This window comes from Suncus etruscus, chromosome 15 (genome assembly GCF_024139225.1).
Source record: "Suncus etruscus isolate mSunEtr1 chromosome 15, mSunEtr1.pri.cur, whole genome shotgun sequence".
Classification (NCBI taxonomy): Eukaryota; Metazoa; Chordata; class Mammalia; order Eulipotyphla; family Soricidae; genus Suncus; species Suncus etruscus.
Window position 1 is genome coordinate 82,588,910 of NC_064862.1, and position 26,809 is coordinate 82,615,718.

At 53.0% G+C, this 26,809-nt stretch overlaps 3 protein-coding genes across 3 annotated transcripts in view; 1 reads left to right on the top strand and 2 right to left on the bottom strand.

Annotated features, from left to right (window-relative positions):
* RNF126 (ring finger protein 126) overlaps positions 1–26,809 on the bottom strand; it is a 66,775-nt gene that overhangs the window by 21,960 nt on the left and 18,006 nt on the right. The gene's annotated exons all lie outside the window — the stretch shown is intronic.
* FSTL3 (follistatin like 3) lies at positions 6,595–12,696 on the top strand. Its single transcript, XM_049788746.1, has 5 exons — positions 6,595–6,700; positions 8,782–8,967; positions 10,764–10,979; positions 12,326–12,553; positions 12,644–12,696. Exons 1-5 carry the CDS (start codon positions 6,595–6,597, stop codon positions 12,694–12,696), a joined length of 789 nt encoding a protein of 262 aa, XP_049644703.1.
* Positions 17,155–26,790, bottom strand: PRSS57 (serine protease 57). Its single transcript, XM_049788235.1, has 5 exons — positions 26,774–26,790; positions 23,179–23,478; positions 22,294–22,438; positions 19,225–19,488; positions 17,155–17,316 (listed from the first exon to the last, which is right to left on the bottom strand). The coding sequence occupies exons 1-5, from the start codon at positions 26,788–26,790 to the stop codon at positions 17,155–17,157; spliced, it is 888 nt and encodes a 295-aa protein (XP_049644192.1).

The following is a 26,809-nucleotide window of genomic DNA, read 5'->3' on the forward strand; positions in this document are numbered from 1 at the left end:
TGGGCCCCAGATAAGACATTTGATAGGGATTCCTCACAATTATCGGGGACAGGCCATTGTGGAAAGGGCTCACAGAACCTTAAAAAACTCAATTAAAAAAAAAAATAGAAAAAGAGGCTTATCACCAACTGATTTGTTATCTTTGACTATCATCACATTAAATTACTTAAACTTACTCCAAGGGGAAAGTTACACATCAGGGGAAAGACATTTTAAAGAAGATATTCAGAGAAAAGAAACAACCCATACACCTATTTGGATCAAAGAGGATGAAAAATGAATAGCTAGATATTGTCTCCTGAGAGGAAGGGTTATGCCTATGTTTCTACAAATGACAACCCTCCCAAGAAATTTTGGGTCCCTTTACACCTTGTCAGAAATTGTACTAGCACAAATGATCAGGATCAAACTGCTGGGACTATAAGCTCCCCTTCACATCAAATACAAAATATTCAAGACACTGACAATTGTAACATTGCTGAGGCCTTCGGGTAAGGGAACAAGGAATTAACTTTCACCCTATACCTTGTGTGAGACTGACAAGAGTAATAAGCCCTTACATTCTGGAATACAAAAGGAATGACAGGAACCTGTCTTAACTGGGCTCCAAAATATAGGAAACTTGCTACATGAACTCTATATTGCAATGCTGTATAATATTTCATACTTGACTTAGTATTTTTATCCAGGAAAGGGAACAAGGAATTAACTTTTACCCCATACCTTGAGTGAGACTGACAAGAGTGATAAGCCCTTACATTCGGAATACAAAAGGAATGACAGGGCCCGGAGAGATAGCACAGAGGTGTTTGCCTTGCAAGCAGCCGATCCAGGACCAAAGGTGGTTGGTTCGAATCCCGGGTGTCCCATATGGTCCCCCGTGCTTGCCAGGAGCTATTTCTGAGCAGCCAGCCAGGAGTAACCCCTGAGCGCAGCCGGGTGTGACCCAAAAACCAAAAAAAAGGAATGACAGGAACCTATCTTAACTGGGCTCCAAAATATAGGCAACTCTTGCTACATGAACTCTATATTGCAATGCCTGCTCATTTCAGACTTGACTCAGTATTTTTTTTTGTGTGTGTGTGTGGTTTTTGGGTCACACCCGGCAGTGCTCAGGGGTTATTCCTGGCTCCATGCTCAGAAATTGCTCCTGGCAGGCACAGGGGACCATATGGGACGCCGGGATTCGAACTGATGACCTTCTGCATGCAAGGCAAACACCTTACCTCCATGCTATCTCTCCAGCCCCGTTGACTCAGTATTTTAATCAAGATTATAAAAAAGATATTAACGGGACCGATGAGGTGGCTCTAGAGGTAAGGTGTCTTGCCTTGCAAGCACTAGCCAAGGAAGGACCGCGGTTCGATCCCCCGGCATCCCATATGGTCCCCCTAAGCCAGGGGCAATTTCTGAGCGCTTAGCCAGGAGTAACCCCTGAGCATCAAATGGGTGTGGCCCAAAAAAAAACAAAAACTAAAAAATAAATAAATAAATAAAAAGACATTAACAGGAAAAATCCAAGGGGACATGAAGGCAAATTAGCCGAAGAATTTGGTCAGCTCATCAAAACCATGGGGAATGGATGTCATAGATATATCAATCCTGAAAGCTTCAAAGTAACAAATGGTTTACTTAATGACCAGTTTGCTGGATACAATCAGCAGGATCCTCACGAACTATTAATGTTTCTTATAGAGAGACTACACCAGTATTTGCTTACTGAAAATTTAATGACAGATAAAGCTATACACCTTATAGACAATGAAAACTATGAACAATCTACACCAAAACACCAAAGGGCTCATGAATCTATTATTATTATTATTATTATTATTATTATTATTTTTGGTTTTTGGGCCACACCCAGTGGTGCTCAGGGATTACTCCTGCCTGTCTGCTCAGAAATAGCTCCTGGCAGGCACGGGGAACCATATGGGACACCGGGATTCGAACCAACCACCTTTGGTCCTAGACCGGCTGCTTGCAAGGCAAACGCCGCTGTGCTATCTCTCCGGGCTCGGGTTTTATTTTTTAGTTATTTATTTATTTATTTATTTATTTATTTTTTTGTGGTTTTTGGGTCACACCTGGCAGTGCTCAGGGTTTTTTTTTTCCTGGCTCCGTGCTCAGAAATTGTTCCTGGCAGGCACAGGGGACTATATGGGACGCTGGGATTCGAACTGATGACCTTCTGCATGAAAGGTAAACGCCTTACCTCCATGCTATCTCTCCAGCTCCTCAGGTTTTATTTTTAAAGAAAACATACATATGGAAACTACCACCAGTACTAATAATACATTTGAAATGTTTTGCTTTTGATGGCAAACAAGTTAAAAACTGCACACTTATGTGGATTTTCCTTTAGAAGACCTCAATTTAGCAGAATTCACTCCAGAAGATAAAAGCAAGACTGAAAAATACAACTTATCATGTGTCAAACCATTATGGTAAAGTTCACTATGGACACTGTACTTCATACTGTAAAATTGCCACAAGACAACACTGGATCAATTTTGATGACAAGAAGATCAAAAAAATTCCTAATACAGCGGTGAAATCCACAGCAGCATACATCCTGTTTTATACTTCTCAGAGATCTACAATGAATGCCAGATGATCATTTCATTTATTTGTCAGTTGTTATTAATACTTTATGATTCTTTTCAGAGGTATGATCACTGAATAGGATTGAAAATGATGGATCCCAGGGGCCAGCGAGATAGCATGGAGGTAAGGTGTTTGTCTTCCATGCAGAAGGACGGTGGTTCGAATCCCAGCATCCCATATGGTCCCCTGTGCCTGCCAGGGGCGATTTCTGAGCGTAGAGCCAGGAGTAACCCCTGAGCACTGCCGGGTGTGACCCAAAAACCAAAAAAAACAAACAAAGAAAAAGAAAATGATGGATTCCCATTGCGGTTGCTTGTATGGTGCATTTATGTCTTCATTTCAGTATTGCTCAAGGTCACAATTTATCAGGTGTTTTTTGGAGCTTGCAGCTCCTGTCTGTGTGGATTATTTGCTGCGGATAAATATTTCCAAGATCTCCCCCCCAAAAGGGGACAAGGGGATGGGAATCAATTTCTCATTCTGGGAGCTCTTGAGGATACACAAATAACCAACTAAATAGTAAACGGGACAATACTCACAAATCGCTCCTGGCAGGCTCTGGGTACCATATGGAATGCCAATGTTTGAACCCAGGTCTGTCCCGGGTCAGCAGCATTCAAGGCAAATGCCCCTACCACTTTATCTGTGACATGACTTCAGCCCTTGGCAATGTTTTATTTTGTTGTTTTTGTTTTTGTTTTGAGGCCACACCTGTCAGTATTCAGGGTAACTCCTGCCTCTAATCTCAAGGATCACTCCTGGCAGAGCTCAGGGGACCATAAAAAACATCAGGAATCGAACCCGGGTCACCAATGTGCAAGGCAAGTACACAATCTGCTGTACTCTCTGGCTTTTTGGGGACCCTTATCTTGTAGCACAGACACCCCTCAGTCAGTTCTCACCCCTGATTCCCCAGCCCTCTCCTGGCTCCCAAATTTCTATATAGCTTTTTTCCCCATGCACCCATGACCCTGTTCCATATCTCTGAACAGTTCTGGGGTCCCTCTGCCTATGCTCTAAGGGGCAGAGAAGGTGTGTGTTCTTGGGGTGTGTGTGTGAGAATAAAGTCCTGAATTTCAAAGTGGGAGTCTGGAAGCCAGAAAGTAGACAAGGTACTTGCTTTGCACCCGGATCCAATCCAGATCCCATCCCAGCATCTCACAGATCCTACTAAGTGAAGAGCCCTGAGCATCAGTGGGTGTGACCCAAAAAGTGTCTGATCATGGGGAGGAAGTGGGCTGCAGGGGTGAGGCTCAGACAGGGGTACTGATGGGGGATGGGGAAAGAAGCAGGAATTAGACTGAGATGGGCAAGGAGGGCTGCAGTGCCCTCATGCCCTTATGAGATCGCCCCCGTGTGACCCCTGGACTGGGGAGTGGACCCGGGAGGCTGCTGGCAGTGAGCCTAGGTCTTGAACCCACAAGAGCTGACAAGGAGGCTTTGATTTGCCAAGTCCAAGCTGGATGGCCGGGCTACAACGGGGTCAGGGACTGGCCAAGGTTGCCCTGTCCAGCTCTCATACTTCCTTGGTGAGGACAAAGGGTCCTCATGACCTTCCCTGCCCCACTCCTGTAGAGCAGAGTCCCCTCTCCCTCGACTGACAGAGGCCAAGGGCAGGTCAAGACAGTGGCTGGGTGTAGCTGGGACTTAGGCTGGGCCATGGCAGTGGAAGAAGCAGCCTGGCATCTACTGGTCCTTCTCTTTTGATTTTAGGCCACACCTGACATTGCTCAGAGGTTACTCCTGGCTCTGCACTCAGGAATCAATTCTGGCAAGCTCTGGGATGCAGGGGATCAAACCCAGGTGGGCTGCGTGCAAAGCAAACATCCTCCCCCTATACTATTTCTTCAACCACTTTCTTGTTCCTTAGTGACTTGTTTGGCTATTTTAGGTCCACATTCAGCTTTGCACAGGGCTGACTCCTGGCTCTGCGTTCAGGGATCAATGGATGACTGGGATCGGATAGAACCCAGGTTGGCTGCGTGCAAAGCAAATGACCTCTCAGCTGTGCTATCACTCCAGTCCCAAGGATAAGATTCTTGCCCGGCATGTGGCTGACCCCAGTTTGATCCCTGGCGTAGCCTAGGGCCCCTGAACATCATCAGGCGTGATCTCTGAGCTGAGCACAGAGTCATGAGTCAGTCCTGAGTCCTAAGTACTACTGATGTGGTCCAATCTCTGGCTCTTCACTCCTGGCTCCATACTCAGGAATGATTCCTGGTGGCGTTGGAGGTCTGTGTGTGTGTGTGTGTGTGTGTGTGTGTGTGTGTGTGTGTGTGTGTGTATGTGTGTGTGTGTGTGTGTATGTGAACCCAGGTTGGCTGCTTGCAAGGCCAGCAACCTCCCCACTGTTCTATGTCTCAGACCCCTCTGTACTTGGGATCTTTGCCATGAGCTTGCTGAGCGAGTGCATGGGGGCTGTCCTGCACCCCTCTGTATGGTCTGCTACCCACCAAAAGTCGCTGGTATCTCACAGATGAGGGGGCCAAGAGACATTACCCCTGAACATGCTGGGACTCTCTGATGCTCAAGGAAGTTCCCCAAATAGCAGGGTTTAGCCCCCAGTGAGGTTCTTTCTGTGCTGTCCTGGGGAATGCAGATGCCCATGAACTCCAAGCAGCTGCAGGAACAGAGACAAACTTCATGTCAGAGGAGAAAAGCTCTGGGACTGGAATGATTGCACAGAGGAGAGGGTGCTTGCCTTGCATGTGGCCAACCTGGGTTTGATCCCTGACATTTCCTGTGGTCCCCGGGCCTACCAAAAATAATTTCTGGGGCCCGGAGAGATAGCACAGCGGTGTTTGCCTTGCAAGCAGCCGATCCAGGACCAAAGGTGGTTGGTTCGAATCCCGGTGTCCCATATGGTCCCCCAGGCCTGCCAGGAGCTATTTCTGAGCAGACAGCCAGGAGTAACCCCTGAGCACTGCCGGGTGTGACCCAAAAACCAAAAAAAAAAAAAAAAAAAAAAGAATAATTTCTGAGCGCAGAGCCAGGAGTAAGCCCTGAGCACTGCAAAGCAAAATACAAGGCAAAAGTTGTCTTAGTAGGTCAGAGTGACAGTACAGCAGGGAGGGCTCTTGCTTTGCTTGTGGCTGACTCAGGTTGGATCACCAGCAGCCCATCGGGTCCCCTGAGCACTGCCAGGTGTAGTGATTTCTGAATGCAGAGCCAGGAGTAACCCGGATGTGGCCCCTAAACCAAAATAAAATAAAATGTTATCTGAAAATTCAAGGGGTTCTCATTGTGTTTTCTGGGTGGACTCCACTGGCAAAGGTTCCAAGGATTCCAATAAGTCTTGGGGGGCTCTGGCCATACTTGGGCATTGGAAATCCAGGGGTGGGACTGGATGACAGTCTGGATATAGCGGGCCCAACTGGTTATCTTTGTTTTCGATTTGCGGGCTACACTTGGCGGTGCTCAGGGATCACTCCTGGTGCAGCTTGGGGAACCCTATGGGGTGCCGGGCATCAAACCTGAGTCAGCCATGTGCAAGGCCAACGCCTAATTCTCTCTCCCCTAAGTCCAACCTTTGGCTTGCATCTTCCCTCATGGCTGCACCCTCAGCCATGTCCCCAACGGGCTGGGGTCCGGGTGCTAGAGTGGAACCACAGGTGGGGGGGGGGTCCACAGATGCTATAGGTAGAGGGGATCCAACTCTGCAGACCCCCCTCCCAGATCCTGGAGCCAGCAGCTCAATGCAATGAGACACGCACACACCCCCAAATGCCAAGGGATGCCTGGAACTTCCTCGGTGCCACGCCTTGCCAGGTACCTGCTGGGACGTGCAGGTGGGACCCCCCCACCCCTGGTGGGGGAGGCGGTGGCGGGGCCAGGCCCGGCCCAGCCCCTGCACAGAGCCGACCCCGCCTGCCGCCGCCCGCCACGCCCGCCGCTCCGCCCGCCCGCCCGCGGCCAGCGGGACTTTATAGGGAGCGCCCGGCCCGTCCGTGCCGCCCGCCGCCCGCCTCTGCCTCCGTCGCCTGCGCCATGCGTCCCGGGGCGCCCCTCTGGCCGCTGCCCTGGGGGGCCCTGGCTTGGGCCGTGGGCTTGGTGGGCTCCGTGGGCTCTGGGGGCTCCGGGGACCCCGCGCCCGGTGAGTGGGGCGGCCGGAGGGAAGCGGGCCGGGCGGGCCACCCACGTGGGCCGGCGGGGAATGCGGGCCAGGGGGCGAGGTTGGGGGCGCGGCCGGCTGCGGGAGGGCTGGGGGTGCCCCCACCTCGGGAGGCCTGCAGGAGGTCAGGCGGGTGTCCAGAAACTGAGGCCACCGACAGTCTCCCGGACGCCCCCCCGGAGTCCCCGGACTCTCATCTTGCGAGTTTCCTGCTGGGGAAACTGAGGCACAGGGAAAGGGAGCGCGCGCCTGGAAGTGACAAGGCCAGGATTTGAGCCCCACAGTCTCTGGGTGGCTGCACCCACGCTGGAAAACTCTTGGGGAACCGCCACTTGCTGGTTGGGAAGGGCCTGGCAAAGAGATTGATTAACCCCTCCCATTGCTTGCCTCAGTTTCCACCCCTCCAGATGATGGGGTGCCAGGCACGAAGGAGCCCCCAAAGCTGGGTTCCATGATGGCAGGCGCACGGCACGGGGTGAGGGGCACCAGAGAGTGCTGCCAGGTGGGGGCTGCGGCTACCCCCGCCCCCAGTTAGAGGTGAAAAACCGGGGGTCTCTGCCCTCCCATGTGACCGCCAAACTCTGCACCAAGGGGATGGGGAGTGCACCCCCTCCCTGAAGGCCGCCTCCCCGGGGAGACAGTGAGCTCATGTCAGGGGAATGTTCCCGAGTTGGAGTGAGTAAGAGGCGGCCAGGCAGGGGGGGTTCGCTTGCCCTCGGGTGCTGTCTAGACAGAGGGCAGAGGCGTGCCGCTCTCTGGGGCCCCAGACCCGGAGCCCCGGGCACCCTGCAACCTCTGTGGTCAGGTAGGAAACTAACCCTAGGGGGGCCGGAGCAATAGGATGGTAGGGAGGGGACGGTGCTTGCCTGGCACGTAGGGGACGAGGGGGGGGGTTTGATCCCCAGCACCCCATGGAGCCCCACCAGGAGGGAATCCTGAGCAGAGTCAGGAGTGAGCTCTAAGCACTCCGGGGTTAAATTGTTGGGTATTTCTCCAAAGCCAATTCTGGGGGTGAGGGTGGGGGTACAGTCTATAGGGGGAGGGGGACTTAGAGCATAGCAGTGATTTATTTTTTTTTTTTTTTTTTTTTTGGTTTTTGGGCCACACCCAGTAATGCTCAGGGGTTACTCCTGGCTATGCGCTCAGAAGTTGCTCCTGGCTTGGGGGACCATATGGGACACCGGGGGATCGAACCGTGGTCCGTCCAAGGCTAGCGCAGGCAAGGCAGGCACCTTACCTTTAGCGCCACCGCCCGGCCCCGCAGTGATTTATTTTTAATTTATTTTTTAATCCTAACCGGCAGTGTTCAGGGCTTACTGCTGGCTCTGCACTCAGGGATCATTCCTGGCCTTGCTCAAGGAATCTTATAGGATGCTGGGGATCAAACCCGGGTTGGCTGCATGCAAGGCAAATGCCCTCCCCACTATACTGTCACTCCAGCCTCTGAACAAAGCAGTGTTACAGGCTGGGGGACAGCATGAGCTCAGAAAGGAGGGGTCCCCCCAAAATCTGGAGAAAGCAAAGCAGTTTTTGTTTTGGGGCTACACCTGGCTGTGGCTTGGAGGGACCATATGCCTATGGGATGCTGAGGATGGAAGCAGGGTTGGCCACATGCAAGGCAAGCGCCTTCCTTGCTCTATTATCTCTTAGCCCCCCTTTTTGGTTTTTGTGTCACCCCCAGCAGTCGTGTTCAGGTCCGAATTTTGACTCTGTGCTCAGGGACCCCTCTGGTCTCAGTGACCCTCTGGGATGCTAAGGTTGGAGCTGTGGCGCAAGCAGTAAGACATCTGCCTTGTCCATGCTTGCCTAGGACAGACTGCGGTGCGATAACAGCGATTTCCGAGCACATAGCTAGGAGTAACCCCTGAACTTCACTGCCTGTGGCCGAACCCTCCTCCCCCAAAAGATTAGCTGCTTGCAAAGCGAGTGCCCTTCCTGCTTTGCTATCGCGGTGCTGTCATCGAATACCACTTATATGCATCCCAGAGGACAGAGGAGGATGTGCAGGGTGGGAGGTCCTGGTCTGAGCGGGCCCTCCAGCAGCTGCCCCCATCACCCCACAGGTGGGGTGTGCTGGCTCCAGCAAGGCCTTGAGGCCACATGCAGCCTGGTGCTGAAGACAGACATTAGCCAGGCCGAGTGCTGCGCTTCTGGGAATGTGGATACTGCCTGGTCCAACTTCACCCACCCAGGAAACAAGATCAGTCTCCTGGGGTTCCTGGGGCTGGTCCACTGTCTCCCCTGCAAAGGTAGGAGCTGTGTGTGTGTGTGTGTGTGTGTGTGTGTGTGTCTGTGTCTGTGTCTGTGTGTGTCTGTGTGTGTCTGTGTGTTTGTGTTTTTGTAGTAAGGTGTCAGTGAATTTCCGTTTGGAGGGATTCTGGGGTCAAGGGGTGGAGAGGGGACATGGACAGACACGCAGGAGCAGGATCTCAGCGTCCAAGAGTGGAAGGCATGGGGAGACCCGCCCCCCCCCCCCCAGCTTGCCTGTCTTTGTTTCTTCTGAACCCTTGGCTGGAAAGCTGGGAATTTAGGGGCCCGGCGGTGGCGCTAAAGGTAAGGTGCCTGCCTTGCCTGCGCTAGCCTTGGACGGACCGCGGTTCGATCCCCCGGTGTCCCATATGGTCCCCCAAGCCAGGAGCAACTTCTGAGCGCATAGCCAGGAGTAACTCCTGAGCGTTACTGGGTGTGGCCCAAAAACCAAAAACCAAAAAAAAAAAAAGTTGGGAATTTAGAGGGACTCTACACCCTGCCCGGTAGAATATTTGGGCTCATGCCCACCTCTTCTGGATGTTTCCCATCTAGCCTCTCTGGTTGTGACCCCACTTAGGTGCATCCACTCAGGTGCTCTCCAACCCCAGATTTCTGGACTCGGGACAGGCAGCCTCTTCTGGGCTCCATGAGGAGAAATGCAGTCTCCTCCATCAGACTGGCAGCTCCTTCAGGGCTAATTGAATGAATAAATGGAGGAGTCAAGACATAATTTCTGCCCTGGGATGTGAAGGTGGGAGGGATAGGGGGAGTATGGATTCTTTCCTGATGGATCAGGCCAGAACCTGCAGGAGCTCTGATATGGGGAGTACTGGGACCTGATTGAAAGAGGTGGGCATTGGAGCCAAAGTGTTGGAGGATGCATAGGAGTTCACCATGCGGTGAAGGGGGTGGGGTCCAGCCCTGGAAGGTGGGTGAGAGCCCTGGAGTTGAGTGAGGGCCCCAGACCCAAGGCTACAACAAGCCCCAGGGGTCTCAAAGATGTGATGCACCCCAGCTCAGCTGGGCCAGTAGGTGGAGGCGGGGAGGGGGGGGGGGATCATCTTGGTTCCTGGCAGCACGCTCTGGCCAGCTGCCCCCACCCCCAATACACACCTCATCTGGCCCTGGGTGGGAACTCAGTCCCCCAACTTCCGTTCCTACTACTTGTGCTGAACCACCCGGAGCGTTTCCAGATGTGCTTGTGGGCGCGTGTGTGGGAGGCACCCAGGTGCGGCCCACATGTCTAGGCAGGGTATGGGACATGTTCCTAAGAGCGTCTGCTGTGTGTGTGTGTGGGGGGGGGGGTTCTTTCCACCCGGGGAAACTGAGGCTGGAGAGTAAACTTGGGCCAAGTCCCCCTGCAAGTACTAGAACTGGGGGTGTGGGGGTGTGGGCAGGCGTTTCCTTTAGGTCTGGCTTGATTTTCTCATGTTTTTGTTTTCACCAGTAGCTGTGATGGGGCCTTGCAAAGTGTGGACCCAAAGCAGTACCTCCTACTTGGAGGAATGGGGGGCGCAGAGGCCAGAGAAACCCAGAGGGGGTGGGAATTCCCACCCCTCCATCCAGAATGCCTCCTCCAGGGAGGCCCTGGCAGTCTCAGGGAATCAGAGCCTGGGCCTGGGCCGCCGCTGGCATCCCAGAACCGCACCCCAAGACCCCCCCAAAGAAAAAGACAAAAAGCAACCAGATCCCGAGCCCAGCCCCGCACCCGTGACCGATCCACGGGCGGCCCCTAGCTAGTAGGCCCAGCCCGGGTCCGAGGACCCCGGCCCACACGCGCATCCTGTGTCCGCAGAGTCGTGCGACGGCGTGGAGTGTGGCCCCGGCAAGGTCTGCCGCATGTTGGGGGGCCGCCCACGCTGCGAGTGCGCGCCCGACTGCTCGGGGCTCCCGGCGCGTCTGCAGGTCTGCGGCTCGGACGGCGCCACCTACCGAGACGAGTGCGAACTGCGCGCCGCGCGCTGCCGCGGACAACCGGACCTGCGCGTCATGTACCGGGGCCGCTGCCGCAGTACGTGGGGCGGGGCCTCGCGGATCAGCGAATCAGGGACCGGAGGGAGGGCCTCGATGGGCGGAGCCCACGGTGGGACGGCGAGCCAGGCTTAGGGGGCGGAGTCATGCAAAAATCAGCGCAGGTGGAACCGAGACAACCTATATGGGGAGAGGGGCGGGGCCAGGCGAAGGCGGAGTGAAGTAGGAGGCGGAGCCTGGATGGGTGGAGTTCAGGGCTGATATTTGGGGCGGGGTTTAGTATGAGGGTGGCGCCTAAAGAGTAAATTCAAAGGGCCCACCCAGACCCTCAATTCAGAGACCAGGTCTGGGGGTCGGAGAGATAGCATGGAAGTAAAGTGTTTGCCTTGCATGCAGAAGGACGGTGGTTCGAATCCTGGCATCCCATATGGTCCTCCGAGCCTGCCTAGGATGATTTCTGAGAGCAGAGCCAGGAGTAACCCCTGAGCGCTGCTGGGTGTGATACCAAAACAAAGCAATTCAGAGACCAGAGATAGCATGCAAAGCTTGCTACTGGCCCAGTTTCTGTCTCCTGCATCCATCTGGTCCCGGAAGCACGGAGCCAGGAAGAAACCCTGAGCATCACTGGGTGTGGCTCAAAAATCTAAAAAAAAAAAATACTTTTGAGGGCTTAGGAATGAGGAAACATACAGTGCTGATGATTTTCTAATTTATGGGAATTTTGGAGTTCACACGGGGTAAGAAATAAGGATGGTGCAATCAGGCCTGGATTTGAAGATGGACTGGAAATTGAGGGAGGGCGTGGCTTGAGCCAGTTTGGGGGACTCAGAAAGGTTAGGGCTTGTGGTGTTTAAAGTTGGAATAAGGGGGTCGGAGAGATAGCATGGAGGTAAGGCGTTTACCTTTCATGCAGGTCAGTGGTTTGAATCCCGGCATCCCATATGGTCCCCCGAGTTTGTCAGGAGCGATTTCTGAGCATAGAGCCAGGAGTAACCACTGAGTGCCACTGGATGTGACAAAAAAAAAAAAACAAAAATGAAAACAAGATAAAGCTGGAATAAGAGGGACCGGAGACGTACAGCAGGGAGGGCATTTGCCTTGCACACAGCCCACCTGGGATCCATCCCTACCACCCCATAGGTTCCCTGTGCCCTCCCCAGCAGTGATCCCTGAGTGCAGAACTTGAAGTAAGCCCTGAGTTGCTCTAGACCTGGTCCCCAAAATCTAAATGAATAAAGTTGGAATAGCCCCAGAGATCTTGGGGCTGAAGGCTGAACAGAGAGATGAGGTTTATGCAAGAGGTGAGGGTGAGGGTGGAGCTGGAGGATTCAGGGTGCGCAAAGGCTATCAGGCCTGGGCCTGACCCTGCCCACTGCCCATGCTCAGAGTCCTGCGCCCATGTCGTGTGTCAACGGCCCCAGTCGTGCGTGGTGGACCAGACGGGCAGCGCGCACTGTGTCGTGTGCCGCTCGGCGCCCTGCCCTACACCCTCGAGTCCCGGCCAGGAACTCTGTGGCAACAACAACATCACCTACCTGTCCTCCTGCCACCTTCGCCAGGCCACTTGCTTTCTGGGCCGCTCCATTGGCGTGCGCCATCCGGGCTTCTGTGCAGGTGAGTGGTGGTGGGGGTGCTGGGGTGAGCCCCCTGGCTCTCTCCTGCTGCTCCCACCCCAATCTTGACTCCTCTTTCCTCCTCTTTCAGGCACCCCGGAACAGTCGGATACTGATTCAGAGGAGGAGGAGAATTTCGTATGAGCCCCCCACCCAGTGCTGGGCTGGCATTTCAGATCTCCTGGTTTTATTTATTGCCACAGATGAGTCTAATTTATGACCCACGGACACGTCCCTAAGCCTGGACCCCAAGAGCTATCTTGGAAGGATTTCTGGGGGGAATAGAGAAGTGGGCCCTGGGCCAGGATCCCAGAAGCCCTGAGGACTCCACATGTCTCCCTTATAACTGCCAAACACTGGGGGATCTCTCCCCCATTCACGAATGAAGATGCCTGTAGAACGGGGATCTTGGGTTTAGACCAGGGGTGGAGGGGCTCTCAACCTGGGTGATCCTCAGAACACACCCCCGTAAGCCTAGAAAGCTGGCCTCTACCAGCTCTCCCTTCTGCCTGCATCTCCCCCAAAGCCCTCTGAGCAAAGCCAGCTGTGTCCCTGGGGAGGGGGCGTCAGCCCTTCCTCCTGACCCTGGCCCATTTGTGGGGGTTCAGCAACTGTTTCCCCACTTGTGAGCTCACCTGCTGACCCAGGGTTGGTGTGGATACCAAGACCCCCAGTTTTGAGACATCTGGAAACCGAGTGCCTGATCACAACCCTGGTACCTGCTGTCCCTGGGTGCCAACCACAGGACCAGTGGGGGTCTAATGCTTCCCCACACCCAGCACCCAGTAGAACCTGCCTTGCACTCCAGTTGGGGCCTCTAGTCCTGCTTCCTTGTGACCCTGCCACCTCTTGGTACCTGTGGATGTAGAACGAAGGCTTGCCCAGATTTAGGGGTCACATGGAGATGGAGCCCAGCTCTCCCAGAGTTTGGGAAGAAGGGACTAAAGGGGGGATTGTTTGGTCACCTTTCCCAGTCCCCAGATGGTGCCTTATATGGGGCTGGAGCCATAGCACAGTGGAAGGGCACTTGCCCTGCAGACAGGTGACCCAGGTTCAATTTTTGGTATCCCAGCCAAGAGTGATCCCCGAACTCAGAACTGGCTTAAGTTCTGAGCATAGTTGGATGTGCTCCTTGCCAAATAAACAGTGCCTTACTTGTAACACCCAGAAAAGTGTCCTTGAGAAAGGGGAACTCTCCCAAACTCCCCCAGCAAATCAACTCCCTTATCCTGGGGTCCTACCTTGCCAAAGAAATAAAAATTTAAAATGCCCCTTTGGGGTGTCCAACTCTGTCCTTTCACGGGACTCTCTGATGTTCACCTTGGGAGTAACTGCCGCGAAGCTTGGGGTGCTATGTGGGTGGTTGGTGAGTGGGGGCTCTAGGCACTCCAGGGGTACAGACATGGTTCAGACTGCCACTGCTTGCTTTGGGAAGTGGAAAGCAGCCAGAAGAGGGTAAAGGCATTCATTGCATCAAGATGGCTAAGTACAGGGGCCAAAGTGATAGCACAGCGGTAGGGCGTTTGCCTTGCATGCGTCTGACCCAGGACGGACTGCGGTTCAATCCCCCGGCATCCCATATGGTCCCCTAAGCCAGTAGCAATTTCTGGGCACATAGCCAGGACCCTTGAGCGTCACTGGGTCTGACCCAAAACAAAGAACAAACAAACAAAAGATGGCTAAGTGCAGCCCCCAAGATGCTCTAAGTTCAGGATGCTAGCTAGGACAGAAGCTTTGGGCAGAGGCTGGAGCAAGAGCATAGCGGGTATTCACCTTGCATGGGTGACAGATCCGCCTTCGGTCCCTGGCACCACATAGGTCCCCGAAGCCCATCAGGAGTGATCCCTGAGTGCAGAGCCAGGAGAAACCCCTGAGCACTGCTGGATGTGGCACCAAAACAAACAAACAGAAAATAGAGGCCTGGATCAGAAGTGGTCAAGTACTAAATACGGGTAATTTTTTAATATAATATTTAAGCACCATGATTACAAGCATGTTTGTAGTTGGGTTTCAGTCATAAATAATACCCCCCTTCACCAGTGCAACATTCCCACCACCAATGTCCCTCTTCCTCCCTCTACTTCTCTCATTCTTTGTGTGTGTGTGTGTGTGTGTGTGTGTGTGTGTGTGTGTGTGTGTGTGTGTGTGTGTGTGTGCGCGCGCACGCGCGCGCGTTTTGGGTCACACCCGGCAGTGCTCGGGGGTTACTCCTAGCTCCATGCTCAGAAATTGTTCCTGGTAGGCACAGGGGACCATATGGGACTCCGGTATTCGAACTGCGGCCCCTACTTCTCTCATTCTTTAACATTGTCATGCTAGTTAGTGTAGTTAGTTGTTAGTGTAGTTATTTCCCTAACATACGTTCACCACTCAGTGGTGAGCTTCAAATTGTGAGCCGCTCAGTTCTCCCAGCCCTTAACTCTATTGTCTCTGGGTCTTATTACAGTAATATCTTTAATTTTTCTTAAACCCCATAAATGAGTGAGACTTTTCTGTGTCTTTCTCTCTCCCTCTGACTTATTTCACTCAGCATAATAGATTCCATGTACATCCACGTATAGGAAAATGTCATGACTTCATCTCTCCTGACGGCTGCATAATATTCCATTGTGTATATGTATCACAGTTTCTTTAGCTTATTCTTTTTTTTTTTTTTGGTTTTTGGGTCACACCCTGTGATGCTCAGGGGTTACTCCTGGCTATGCGCTCAGAAGTTGCTCCTGGCTTCTTGGGGGACCATATGGGACGCCGGGGGATCGAACCGCGGTCCGTCCTAGGCTAGCGCAGGCAAGGCAGGCACCTTACCTCCAGCGCCACCGCCCGGCCCCAAGCTTATTCTTTAGTTTATTCATTAATTCTTTTTTTTTTTTTTTTGGGCCACACCCGGCGTTGCTCAGGGGTTACTCCTGGCTGTCTGCTCAGAAATAGCTCCTGGCAGGCACGGGGGACCATATGGGACACCGGGATTCAAACCAACCACCTTTGGTCCTGGATCGGCTGCTTGCAAGGCAAATGCCGCTGTGCTATCTCTCCGGGCTCTATTCATTAATTCTTATAATTTCTTATTCATTAATTATTTAGCCATTCATCTGTTGAAGGGCATCTTAGTTGTTTCCAGAGTCTGGCTATTGTAAATAGCGCTGCAATGAATATCGGGGTGAGGAAGGGATTTTTGTATTGTATTTTTGTGTTCCTAGGAGTGGAATAGCTGGATCAAATGGGAGCTCAATTTCCAGATTTTTGAGGAATCTCCATATTGTTTTCCATAAAGGCTGGGTAATTATTGAGAGCCACACCGAGCTCTGAACTTGACCAATCAGAGAGTGTTCCTGAGACCCAGCCCTTTTTGACCACGCCTTCTCACATAGAGGGGGCATGGTTAACTGGAGGCGGGGCCAGGGCTGCTGCTAAAATCTGGAGGCTCAGATTCTAGAATATTTTTTTTCTGGTTTTTTTAGAGCCACACTCAGTGACTCTCAGAGGTTACTCCTGGCTCTGCGCTCAGAAATCGCTCCTGACTTGGGGGACCATATGGGACGCCGGGGGATTGAACTGTGGTCCGTGCTAGGCTAGTGCACGCAAAGCAGAGAGGTATAAAGGTATAAGCCTCTTTAAAAATTATTTTGTTTTTTGTTATTTGGGCCTGGCTCTGTGCTCAGAAGTCTCTCTAGGCAGGGTCGGAGGATCATATGGGATGCAGAGGATCGAACTTGGGTTGGCCAAATGCAGGGCAAATGCCCTACCCCCTGTACTATCGCTCAGGCCCTAAGGTATAAGCCTTGAGCACTGCTAGGTGTGTAGTTGAAGAAATAAAAGTGTGCGAACATAAAATATGGGATTCTGAAAAAAAAAAAGATTAAATAATTAAAAAAACATGGGCTACTGGGACTAGAGCGAATAGACTCCTGGGAGGGTGTTTGCCTTGTACACAGCTGACCCAGGTTTGATCCCCGACATCCCATAGGGTCCCCTGTGTACTGCCAGATCTGGAGTGATTCCTCTGTGCAGAGCAGAAGTTACCACTGAGCATCGTTGGAGTGTGTTATTTTAGGTCCGAAGCATAGCCTGACCCAGCCAGCCTTCCCCCATCTTTTTTTTTTTTCCTTTGGCTTTTGGGTCACACCCGGCAGCACTCAGGGGTTCCTCCTGGTTCTACGCTCAGAAATCGTTCCTGGCAGGCTCAGGGGACCATATGGGATGCCAGAATTCGAACCATCGTCCTTCTGCATGCAAGGCAAACACCCTACCTCCATGTCATCTCTCCGGCCCCCAGCCCTCCCCCATCTTGAGCGGGGCACTGAGGAATGTGGGCGGCCCTGGGGGCAGTTTTCTAAGTCTGATTCATCACTTTATTGGGTGCTTTAGATTATTTTTATTTGATCCGTTTTAGCATTGTGTGCTCTGACATGCATACACACACACACACACAGGCATGCAAACACACTCTCAAAGCTTACTCATGGTTGGGGCCCCGTCACTTCTGCCATAACCGTGGAACTTTCCAAGCTGGATTGCTTGTATCTCATTGGTGTGCACAGGATAGACCCATATGCGATGCCAGGGGGGGGGAAAGTGGGGGTCCGCCTGGGGTTGGCGTATGCCTTATGCACTTGTACCCCTCCGAACCACGTCCCAGATCCAGGTCACAAATGCTGACACCTGCGTGTACACATCAGGTTTCTTGGGGTCACCACACCAGAAGCCAGAGAAGGAGACGATACCTTGGGCACGGTTCTTGCACACAAGAGGCCCACCGGAATCTCCCTGGAGGGAATGCAGGGAGAGGTTGATCAGGGCATTTGCTCCCTCTCTGGACCACAGTTTCCCAGAACCCACTATGACTTCCTGGAGCACAGACTAAACTCCCTAGATGCTCATCTATATGCCTCCCCCTCACTCCTCACTGTTCTTGAAATTATAATGCTGGGGGCCCAGAGAGATAGCACAGCGGCGTTTGCCTTGCAAGCAGCCAATTGAGGACCAAAGGTGGTTGGTTCGAATCCCGGTGTCCCATATGGTCCCCCGTGCCTGCCAGGAGCTATTTCTGAGCAGACAGCCAGGAGTAACCCCTGAGCACCGCCGGGTGTGACCCAAAAACAAAACAAAAACAAACAAACAAAAAAAGAAATTATAATGCTGGATTGCAGGAGTGGCAGGACAGTGGGGAGGGTTACTTGCCTCGCACAATCGACCTGGATTAGATCCCTGGCATTGAACTGGGATCAGCCAGAAGCAAGGCAAGTATTTTCTCCCAAACAATCTTCCAGCCCTCCTCTTCCTCCTCCTCCCAGTCCTCTCACACCTTCCTTCCTCCTTTTCTCTTTTTGATATTTGGCCATCCTCAGCTCCATATTCAGGGGATCACTGCTAGAAGTGTTCAGGCGCCAGGCAGTACTTGTTTCCCCAAGAAGTTTCTTATGTAAATCCTGGGGTACTAAGAATCCAACTCACGGGGCCAGAGAGATAGCACAATGGTAGGGCATTTGCCTTGCATGCAGCCGACACAGGAGGGACCCAGTTCGATTCCTGGCATCCCATATAGCCTGCCAGGGGTGATTTATGAATGCAGAGCCAGGAGTAACCCCTGAGCGCTGCTGGGTGTGACCCAAAAATCAATCATTCAATAAATAAGTAAAAAAAAAAAAAAAAAGGATCCAACTCAGATTAACTGCATATAATGCAAAAAAAAAAAAAAAAATAGCCTTGGGCCCGGAGAGATAGCACAGCGGCGTTTGCCTTGCAAGCAGCCGATCCAGGACCAAAGGTGTTTGGTTCAAATCCCGGTGTCCCATATGGTCCCCCGTGCCTGCCAGGAGCTATTTCTGAGCAGACAGCCAGGAGTAACCCCTGAGCAATGCCGGGTGTGGCTCAAAAACCAAAAAAAAAAAAAAAAAAAAAGCCTTTCCTGGTGTACTATTATCTTTCCAGCCCCCACAAAATCTATACAATGAATACTTGTACTGTCCGGCCTGGATCCAATAGTCTCTCCAGGCAATTTCTCTGAGCTCGAGGACTAGGGATGGAGGATGATGCCTTTAGAGATGTGATGTTTTTTGTTTTGTTTTGTTTTGTTTTGTTTTTTTGGCCACACCCGGCGGTGCTCAGGGATTACTCCTGGCTGTCTGCTCAGAAATAGCTCTTGGCAGGCACGGGGGACCATGTGGGACGCTGGGATTCGAACCAACCACCTTAGGTCCTGGATGGGCTGCTTGCAAGGCAAACACACGCTGTGCTATCTCTCCTGCCCTGTGATGATTTTTTTTTGGGGGGGTGGGTGGGTCACTCCCGGCGGCACTAAGGGGTTTCTTCTGGTTCTGGGCTGGGAAATCGCTTCTGGCAGGCTCGGGAACCCATATAGGATGCTGGGAATCGAACGGGGTCCATCCGGGGTTGGCGCGTGCAAGGCAAACTCCCTACCGCTGTGCTATCTCTTAGGCCTGGAGATGTGACAATTTTTACTGCACCCGCCACTGCCCCCTCCTGGCCGCCAATGGTATAAACACGCAAATGTGCATCCTGGGGTGCATTGAGAGGACCTCACCACTGGACCTTCACCTGCCCTTGGTTATTTGGCCCCAGGAGAGCTGGGATCTGATTCTCTGGCCTCTGCCTGGCTCTGATCCTCACTGACAGCTTCGGGGTCCCCACATAGGCAGCAGGGGAGCGTCTTACGGAGCAGAAGCCGCGCCGCCGGCGATCCACACTGCGGGTGCAGAACATGGCTGGGCTCAGAAGGCCCTGCCAGGAACTGTTGCATCTGTCCAGGGGCATCACGCGGACCTTGGCCTCCATCAGCCCGGCCGGGGGCTCCTCGAAGTCGGACACGGAGCCCCAACCTGCCACCTGGCAATTGGTATCTGGAGGTGGGGGCTGGGTGTTTCTCCTGGGCAGCCCCAGGAGCCCCACGGTCTGGCCCAGAATGGCAGAGGTGTTGAGCTGCTGGGAAGAAATGGAGCTGATTATCCCTCCTCCACTTCCACCCCCCCCCATACACACACACACACACACACACTGTTCCTGTCTCGGTTTCCCCACTTTCTTCTGGGAGTTGAGGGGAGGAACCCAGAGCAGCCATCAAGAAGGTCCTGCTTTGGGGCTGGAGCAATAGTATGGAAGTTAGGGCTATTTTTTGCCTTGCAGGTGGCCGACCAAGGTGATCCCCAGCACCCCCATGTGGGATCCCAAGGCCTGAAGGAGTGATCCCTGAGTGTAGAGCCAGGAGTCAGCACCACTGACTGAGCACCGCTGGAAGAGGCATATATATATATATATATATGTCCCACTTATTTTATTTTTGGGTTTGGGGGTGCACACCTGGCTGTGCTCAGGGATTTAGCCTTGGTGGGGTTTGGGGGACCCTGGGTGGTGCTGGGGATAAACCCTAGTTTTTGGGCCACACTCACCACCTTTGGTCCTGGATCAGCTGCTTGCAAGGCAAACGCCACTGTACTATCTCTCCAGGCCCGGCTGCAAGAGTCTTAACTTGTACTTAACTTGTACTTAACTTGTACTATCTCCTCAGCCCCAAAACAAACTTATTTCTTTTTTGGGGGGGGGGCACACAGGTGGCATTCAGGTGTTACTCCTGGCTCTGTGCTCTTGGTAAGCTCAAGGACCATATGGGATTGAACCTGGGTCCCTCCCGGGTGGGCCACGTGCAAGGCTGCTGTGCTACACTCCAGTCCCACAAACTTATTTATTTATTTTGGTTTTGGGGCCACATCAGGTGGTACTCAGGATTGATTCCAGGCTCCGTGTGCAGGAATTGCTCCTGGTGGGACTCAGGGGACCTTATGGAGTGCTGGTGGTTGAACCCAGGTTGGCCATATGCCAGGCAAGAGTCCTCCCTGCTATAATAACTCGTTGACCTAAAAGAACTTTATTTCATTTTTTTGTTTTTGGGCCACACCCAGTGATGCTCAAGGTTTACTCCTGGCTCTGCAGTCAAGAGTTACTCCTGGCACAAGCAGTAAGGCGTTGCCTTGCCAGCGGTAGCCTATGATTGATTGTGGTTCGATGCGCCAGCATTCCTTATGGTCCCCCAAGCCAAGAGCGATTGCTAAGCGCAAAGCCAGGAGTAACCCATGAGCACCACCAGGTGTGGCACGAAAACCAAAAAAAAAAAAAAAAGAGTTACTCCTAGGGGCCAGAGAGCAGAGAGATAGTACAGTGGGTAGGGCTTTTGCCTTGCATACATTGATCTAGGTTCCATACTAGGAGTCATTTCTTAGCACAGAGACAGAAGTAAGCCCTGAACGCTGCTGGTGTGACAAAAAGAAAAAAAAATAATAATAATTGCTTCTAGTGGTGCTCGGTAGAGGATGCTGGGGATCACAGCATGAAAGGCAAATGTCCTCCTTGCATTATTGCTCCTGGCCCAATGCAACTTTATTTTTGGGTCACTCAAAGGGTTGATCTGGGGACCTTGAGGTGCTAGGAATTGAAACCAGGGCTCCTTAATGACAAGGCTGTGCTCCAGCCCTTTGCATTTGCTCATTGGCCCTCAGTAATGCTTTTTTTTCGTTTGTTTGTTTTTTGGGCCACACCTGGTTGTCGACACTCAGGGGTTATTCCTGGCTCTGTGCTCAGAAATCACTCCTGGCTTGGGGATCATATGGGACACCAGAGGGTCAAATCAAGTCTGTCCTAAGTTAGCGAGTGCAAGGCAAATGCCCTACCACTTGGTGTTACTGCTCCGGCCCGAGTATTTTATTTATTTATTTATTTATTTATTTATTTATTTATTTATTTATTTATTTATTATTATTATTTTTTTTTTTTGGTTTTTGGGCCACACCCGTTTGACGCTCAGGGGTTACTCCTGGCTATGAGCTCAGAAATCGCCCCTGGCTTGGGGAGACCATATGGGACGCCGGGATCGAACCACAGTCCGTCCTACGCTAGCGCTTGTAAGGCAGACACCTTACCTCTAGCGCCACCTTCCGGCCCCCTATTTATTTATTTTTTGGTTCACACCCGGCAGCACTCAGGGGGTTCCTCCTGGCTCTACGTTCAGAAATCGCTCCTTGCAGGCTCGGGAACTATATGGGATGCAGGGATTTGAACTACCGTCCTTCTGCATGCAAGGCAAATGCCTTACCTCCAGGCTATCTCTCCGGCCCCTCGAGTGCTTTATTTTTTTTTTTTTTTTTTTTTTTTTTTTTTTGGTTTTTGGGCCACACCCGGTGACGCTCAGGGGTTACTCCTGGCTATGCGCTCAGAAGTCGCTCCTGGCTTGGGGGACCATATGGGACGCCGGGGGATCGAACCGCGGTCCGCCCTAGGCTAGCGCAGGCAAGGCAGGCACCTTACCTCCAGCGCCACCGGCCCCTCGAGTGCTTTATTTTAATGGTGCTTGGGCACTACTCTTGGCTGTGTACTCAGGAGTGATGGCTGGGCTAACCCAGAAGAGCTCAAGGCTCTCAGTGTTCAAACCCAGGTCAACCGCATACAAGACAAGTGCTTTATCTGTTGCACCATCTGTGTGGCAAATACCATGGAAATGCCTGGGCAGATAAAGTGGTCTCTGCTTCAGAGAACATAGGAGCCTCCCAGCTGATTTTTATCAAAGGAAGACTCCCCCATCAGTGCTCAGTGGCTCTGGGGACCATTCCCGGTGATACTGGGCCAGCTAGGCTATTGAGCTCAATGTTTCAGCCTGATGGCACTGGGGCAGGGGGATCCCAGTGGCGCCCCTGATGCCCAAGTCGACTTAAGGCACAGCGCCACCCTCCTGCCCACCTGCAATAGACAGATGTCATTGGTGTAGCTGGTGGCCTGGAAGTTGGGGTGCTGGATGACCTTGGCGATGCTCAGCACCTGCTGGGTGAGTTCTGCGTTGCTCACGGTGTGGGCCCCCACCACCACGACGACCATGCGGGGGTCTCTGTGGGGAGGGGGGACGGAGTGTGAGCAGGAGGGTCCAAGGTCTGCTTCCCACGTACCTGTATGTCAGTATCTGACAGCAGATTAAGGGAACATCATGTAACCCCAAATAATACTTGAGCTAGTTTCATTTGCTCTGGGTACTTCTCATGCCAGAGTTGTAAGTTACTACTCATTCTTATAAAAAGGGGTTGAGGGGGCCAAAGCAATAGCACAGCAATGGGTGGGGGGGCTTTGCTTTGTATGCATCTGACTCAAGTTCCATCCCCAGCTTCCCAAAGGGTCACCCCTGAGCCTCCCAGGAGTGATTCCTGAGCACAGAGCCAGGAGTAAGTCCCGAACACTGTCGGGTGTGTCCAAATACCAAAAATGGGGGGACCGAGGGTCACAGAGATAAGAAGAGGTGAGCACAGTGGGGCTCATGGGGTTTGGGGGAAGGTGGGGTACAGAGAGGGGCATGGTATGGGGTGCAAGGAGACGAGTATAGGGAGGAGGGTTGTGAGGGTGGATGGGAAGGACATGCATGGGTACAGTGCATGGAGATGGGGTACAGAGGTTGGATGGGGTATAGGGAGGCGAAGGAGGTGGGGCATGGAGGGTGATGGGTAGAAGTATAGGGAATGGGATGCAGGGAAATGAGATGAAAACACCCCCTGTGAATGGGGTGCAGGCAGTGGGTGGATTATGGGGCTCAAGGAGGTGAATGCCTCCCCCAGGGCCCAGGTGTAGGCCTGGCCTTACCTGTCTTGGAGGCAGTGTGCAGCCGACAGCACCCACTGGGCCTGGAGCAGGAAACCACCGCATTGGTGCTTGCCTTGGAAGCGTATAGACACCATGTAGGGTCGAGAATGGGGCCTCACCTCACGGCCCCCAATAATCCGGGACCCCAACGAGCCTGCAGGCAGCAGAGTCAGAGCAAGGGGTGGACGGGATGGTGGGAGAGGCTCAGAGTTAGCATCTGAGAGCCTCTCCCCTGGGATGGAGGGCTCCCCCAACTCCCTGAGAACCTGCACCAGGCCTTGGTGGACCCCATCATCCCAGCTGGGGGTAGAGGTTGGGGGTTCAGAGGGTCAGCGGCAGGGCTGGATTCTGGGGGTCTGGGAGTCACATGGGATTGAGGTTTCTAGGTAAGATCTCCAGGTACCTAGAGTGAGGCCCCTGGTGGGGGTCTGGCAGATTGGGGGATTCCTGAGAATACTAGGAGGTACAGAGTGGGGATGCGAGGGTGGGTTAGAGGTATGGGGGTTCCCATATCGAGAAGAGGGGTACAGCATAGGGTGCTGAGGGCATGGTGGGTGTTGTTGAGTCGGAGTAAGGAAGGAGCCTAGATTTGGTTCCCAGGCAGATAGAGCAGGTGAGGTAGTAGATGGGGTTCAGAGGCCTCACCTGGGTGTCTCATGACCAATAGCACAACAGCCACAGTGAGGAGCAGGCGTGGATGATCCCCTGCCCAGGAAGACATTGTTGTCTCAGGCTGGCGTGTCCTAGAGAGCTGTGCAGGCTGGGAGCACATGCACCCCCAACGGCCGGAAAGGGGGAGGTGGGTGTGGCTTATGGTCAGGGGCCCCTGGCAGACTTTGAGCAGCATCCGGTTCTGAGCAGGTATTTCTAGGAACCCTGACAGGACTCCCCCCCCCCACACACACACACACTAACTTCCCAGAGGCCCAGGGCCATGGAGGCGAGGCGAGCACGGGGCTCGGGGCCTGTTCCCCTGGAGTGTGTGACCCAGAAGGTGGCACATATGATCTCTCTCTCTCTTTTTTTTTTTTTTTTTTTTTGGGGGGGGCCACACCTGGCGGTGCTCAGGGGTTACTCCTGGCTGTCTGCTCAGAAATAGCTCCTGGCAGGCACGGGGGACCATATGGGACACCGGGATTCGAACCAACCACCTTTGGTCCTGGATCGGCTGCTTGCAATGCAAATGCCGCTGTGCTATCTCTCTGGGTCCCAGCACATATGATCTCAATGCCACTTATAGCTGACGTCTGCCCACAAAAGCGTGCAGAGAACTTGTAGGAAACCCTCGAAATAGCCAGATCACAAAGCAACCCACTGCTACCCCCTAAAGAGTGTGGGTCTTTTCTTCTGAGTCATTATTTGATGCCTCAGTTTCCCCATGTGCACAGGGTCAGGGGCAACAGCTCAGACATTTGCTGCCTTTTTGTTTGTTTTTTTGTTTTGGGGTCAGTTCCAGCAGCACTCAGTAGTTACTCCTGGCTCTACGCTCAGAAATGGCTCCTGGCAGGTTTGGGGACCTTATGGGACTCCGGGATTCTAACCACCGTCCTTCTGTATGCAAGGCAAATGCCCTACCTCCATGCTATCTCTCCGGCCCCCCCCCTTTTTTTTGGTATTGTCAGGCATGCTAAAGAAAGAGGGAGGTCTGAGGCTGGAGCATGCCAAACCTGCAGTCGACCCACCTGGTCACTCAGTCACCTGACCATGAGCAGCCTCTGACTGTAGCCCCACTGTGGTCCCATGCCTCAGAATTCTCAGCTGTTTCTTCCACAGGCCCGTGCCCACCCCAAGTTCCAGGCAACACGCTCAATCTCTCTTGATTTTGGTCTCAGACATGCACTTGGGCTCCTGGGCTGCACCCAGTGTTGGGGACACTGATTCCAGTTTCGAGGCACCTCCTAAATTCTCAGAGTCTCTGAGGATGTCACAGTGGTTTCTGTCTCCCTGCGCCCAGGGGATACTGAGGCCTAGAGTTGGTTCATGACTTGGCCAGGGCTATTTTCCTAGACCGGAGGGGGCCAGCGAACCTCCTTATTGGGCGACTCTAGCCGGAGCCACGCCCACCCACAAATACACCACGCCCACACACTAGGCCACGCCCATTCTCATGCATAGTCATGCCCACTTCCTTCCTATCTGTGAATCTTACACACTTATTGCCAAATAAATAACGGTCCTTTGCTGCTCCAAACCACCAAACCCTCTGAAGCCTCCACCGGGGCTCTGAGTCTTCATTACCCAGACCGAGCTCTAGAGAAGGAAGCCTGACTTGGGGCTGCAGAGCAGGGGTGAGGAGGGGCTAAGGGGGTGTTCAAAACCAACTCTGGGAGCTGGGGAGATAGTGGGGTAGATAACGCATTTGCTAACGAGCTGCTCACCCAGGTTTGACCTATGGCATCCCCCTCCCCAGTCCCTCTAGGCGTGATCCCTGAGTGCAGGGCTAGGAATAAGCTGAGTGCCAACAATGCAGTCCGCACTGCATAGTTCTGGGTAGGGCAGGTATGCATTGCACTCTGAGAGTATTCTGCATTCAGTCGGCGCTTGGCACTGTTCGGCCCAAGGGTGTTCTGTATGCATAGCCTTGACTGGGGTATGCACTTGGTACTCAGCAATAGTACTGAGCTGATCCCACACACAGCCCAGAGTAGCTGCATTGGTTTGAGCAGAAGGGAAAGTTGAGGATCTCAGTAGCCCCGAAAATCTCCCTGTATGGGAGACCCTGATCCCCTTAAGCCCACCCTGGGGTGGAATCTCTCTGCCTCAGTTTCCTCCTGTGCAAACGTGCCAGTAGATCAGTTAAGGTGGTGTGGAAGTTCACATAAGGCGAGTGTCTGCCTCGATCTGTTCTGAAACTCCCATGTTCCTCTTCTTCCCAGGAAAAAGCTTCTTTTTTTTGGGGGGGGGGGCTGTTGGATCACATAACATATGGCAATAATCAGGCTTGCTCCTGGCTCTGAACTCAGAAATCACTCTTGGCAGGTTCAGGGAACCATATAAGATGCCAGAGATCAAATCTGGGCAGGCCACTGTGCTATATCACTCCAGTCCCTTAATATGATTTTTTTAATTTGGGGAGCTTGGGGGTCACTGGGATGTACTCAGGAGCTTTTCCTAGCTCTGCGCTCAGGGTAGTGTTCGGGGGACCCTATGGGATGCTGGGGAGCCATCCTGGGTCTGCCCCCTGCAAGACCAGCGTTCTCCCCGGGCCTGGAACTCAAGGCTCCTCTCTCTCTGCAAAGCTCAGCTAGGCCCTCCCGGGCGCCACCTCCCGCCCCGCCTCCGTGTTGTCTTCAAGAACCTGGCTTGAGGGCGCTGTGGGGTGAAGGATTCCAGATGGATTGGGGATCCAGCGTAGGGAGGGAACAGTTCTGGGTGCGACCTGCCAGCGCCCTGTCTGGCCTCCATCCGCAATTCTTCGGGGCCCCCAACCCGGTTTTGCTCAACATAACATGTCCTTCTAATTTAGATATAGTATACCTGCCTGTCTTCCTAGCATCTCGGCATCCCCCAAACCGGCTTCTGCCTTGGGGGAGGCTGCTTTTCAACTTCTTGCTGGCCCTGTGTCCCCCTAACATCCTCCAATTGCCTGCCTCACCTCGCCTGTCTCCCCATCACCCCACGCTGGACGCCA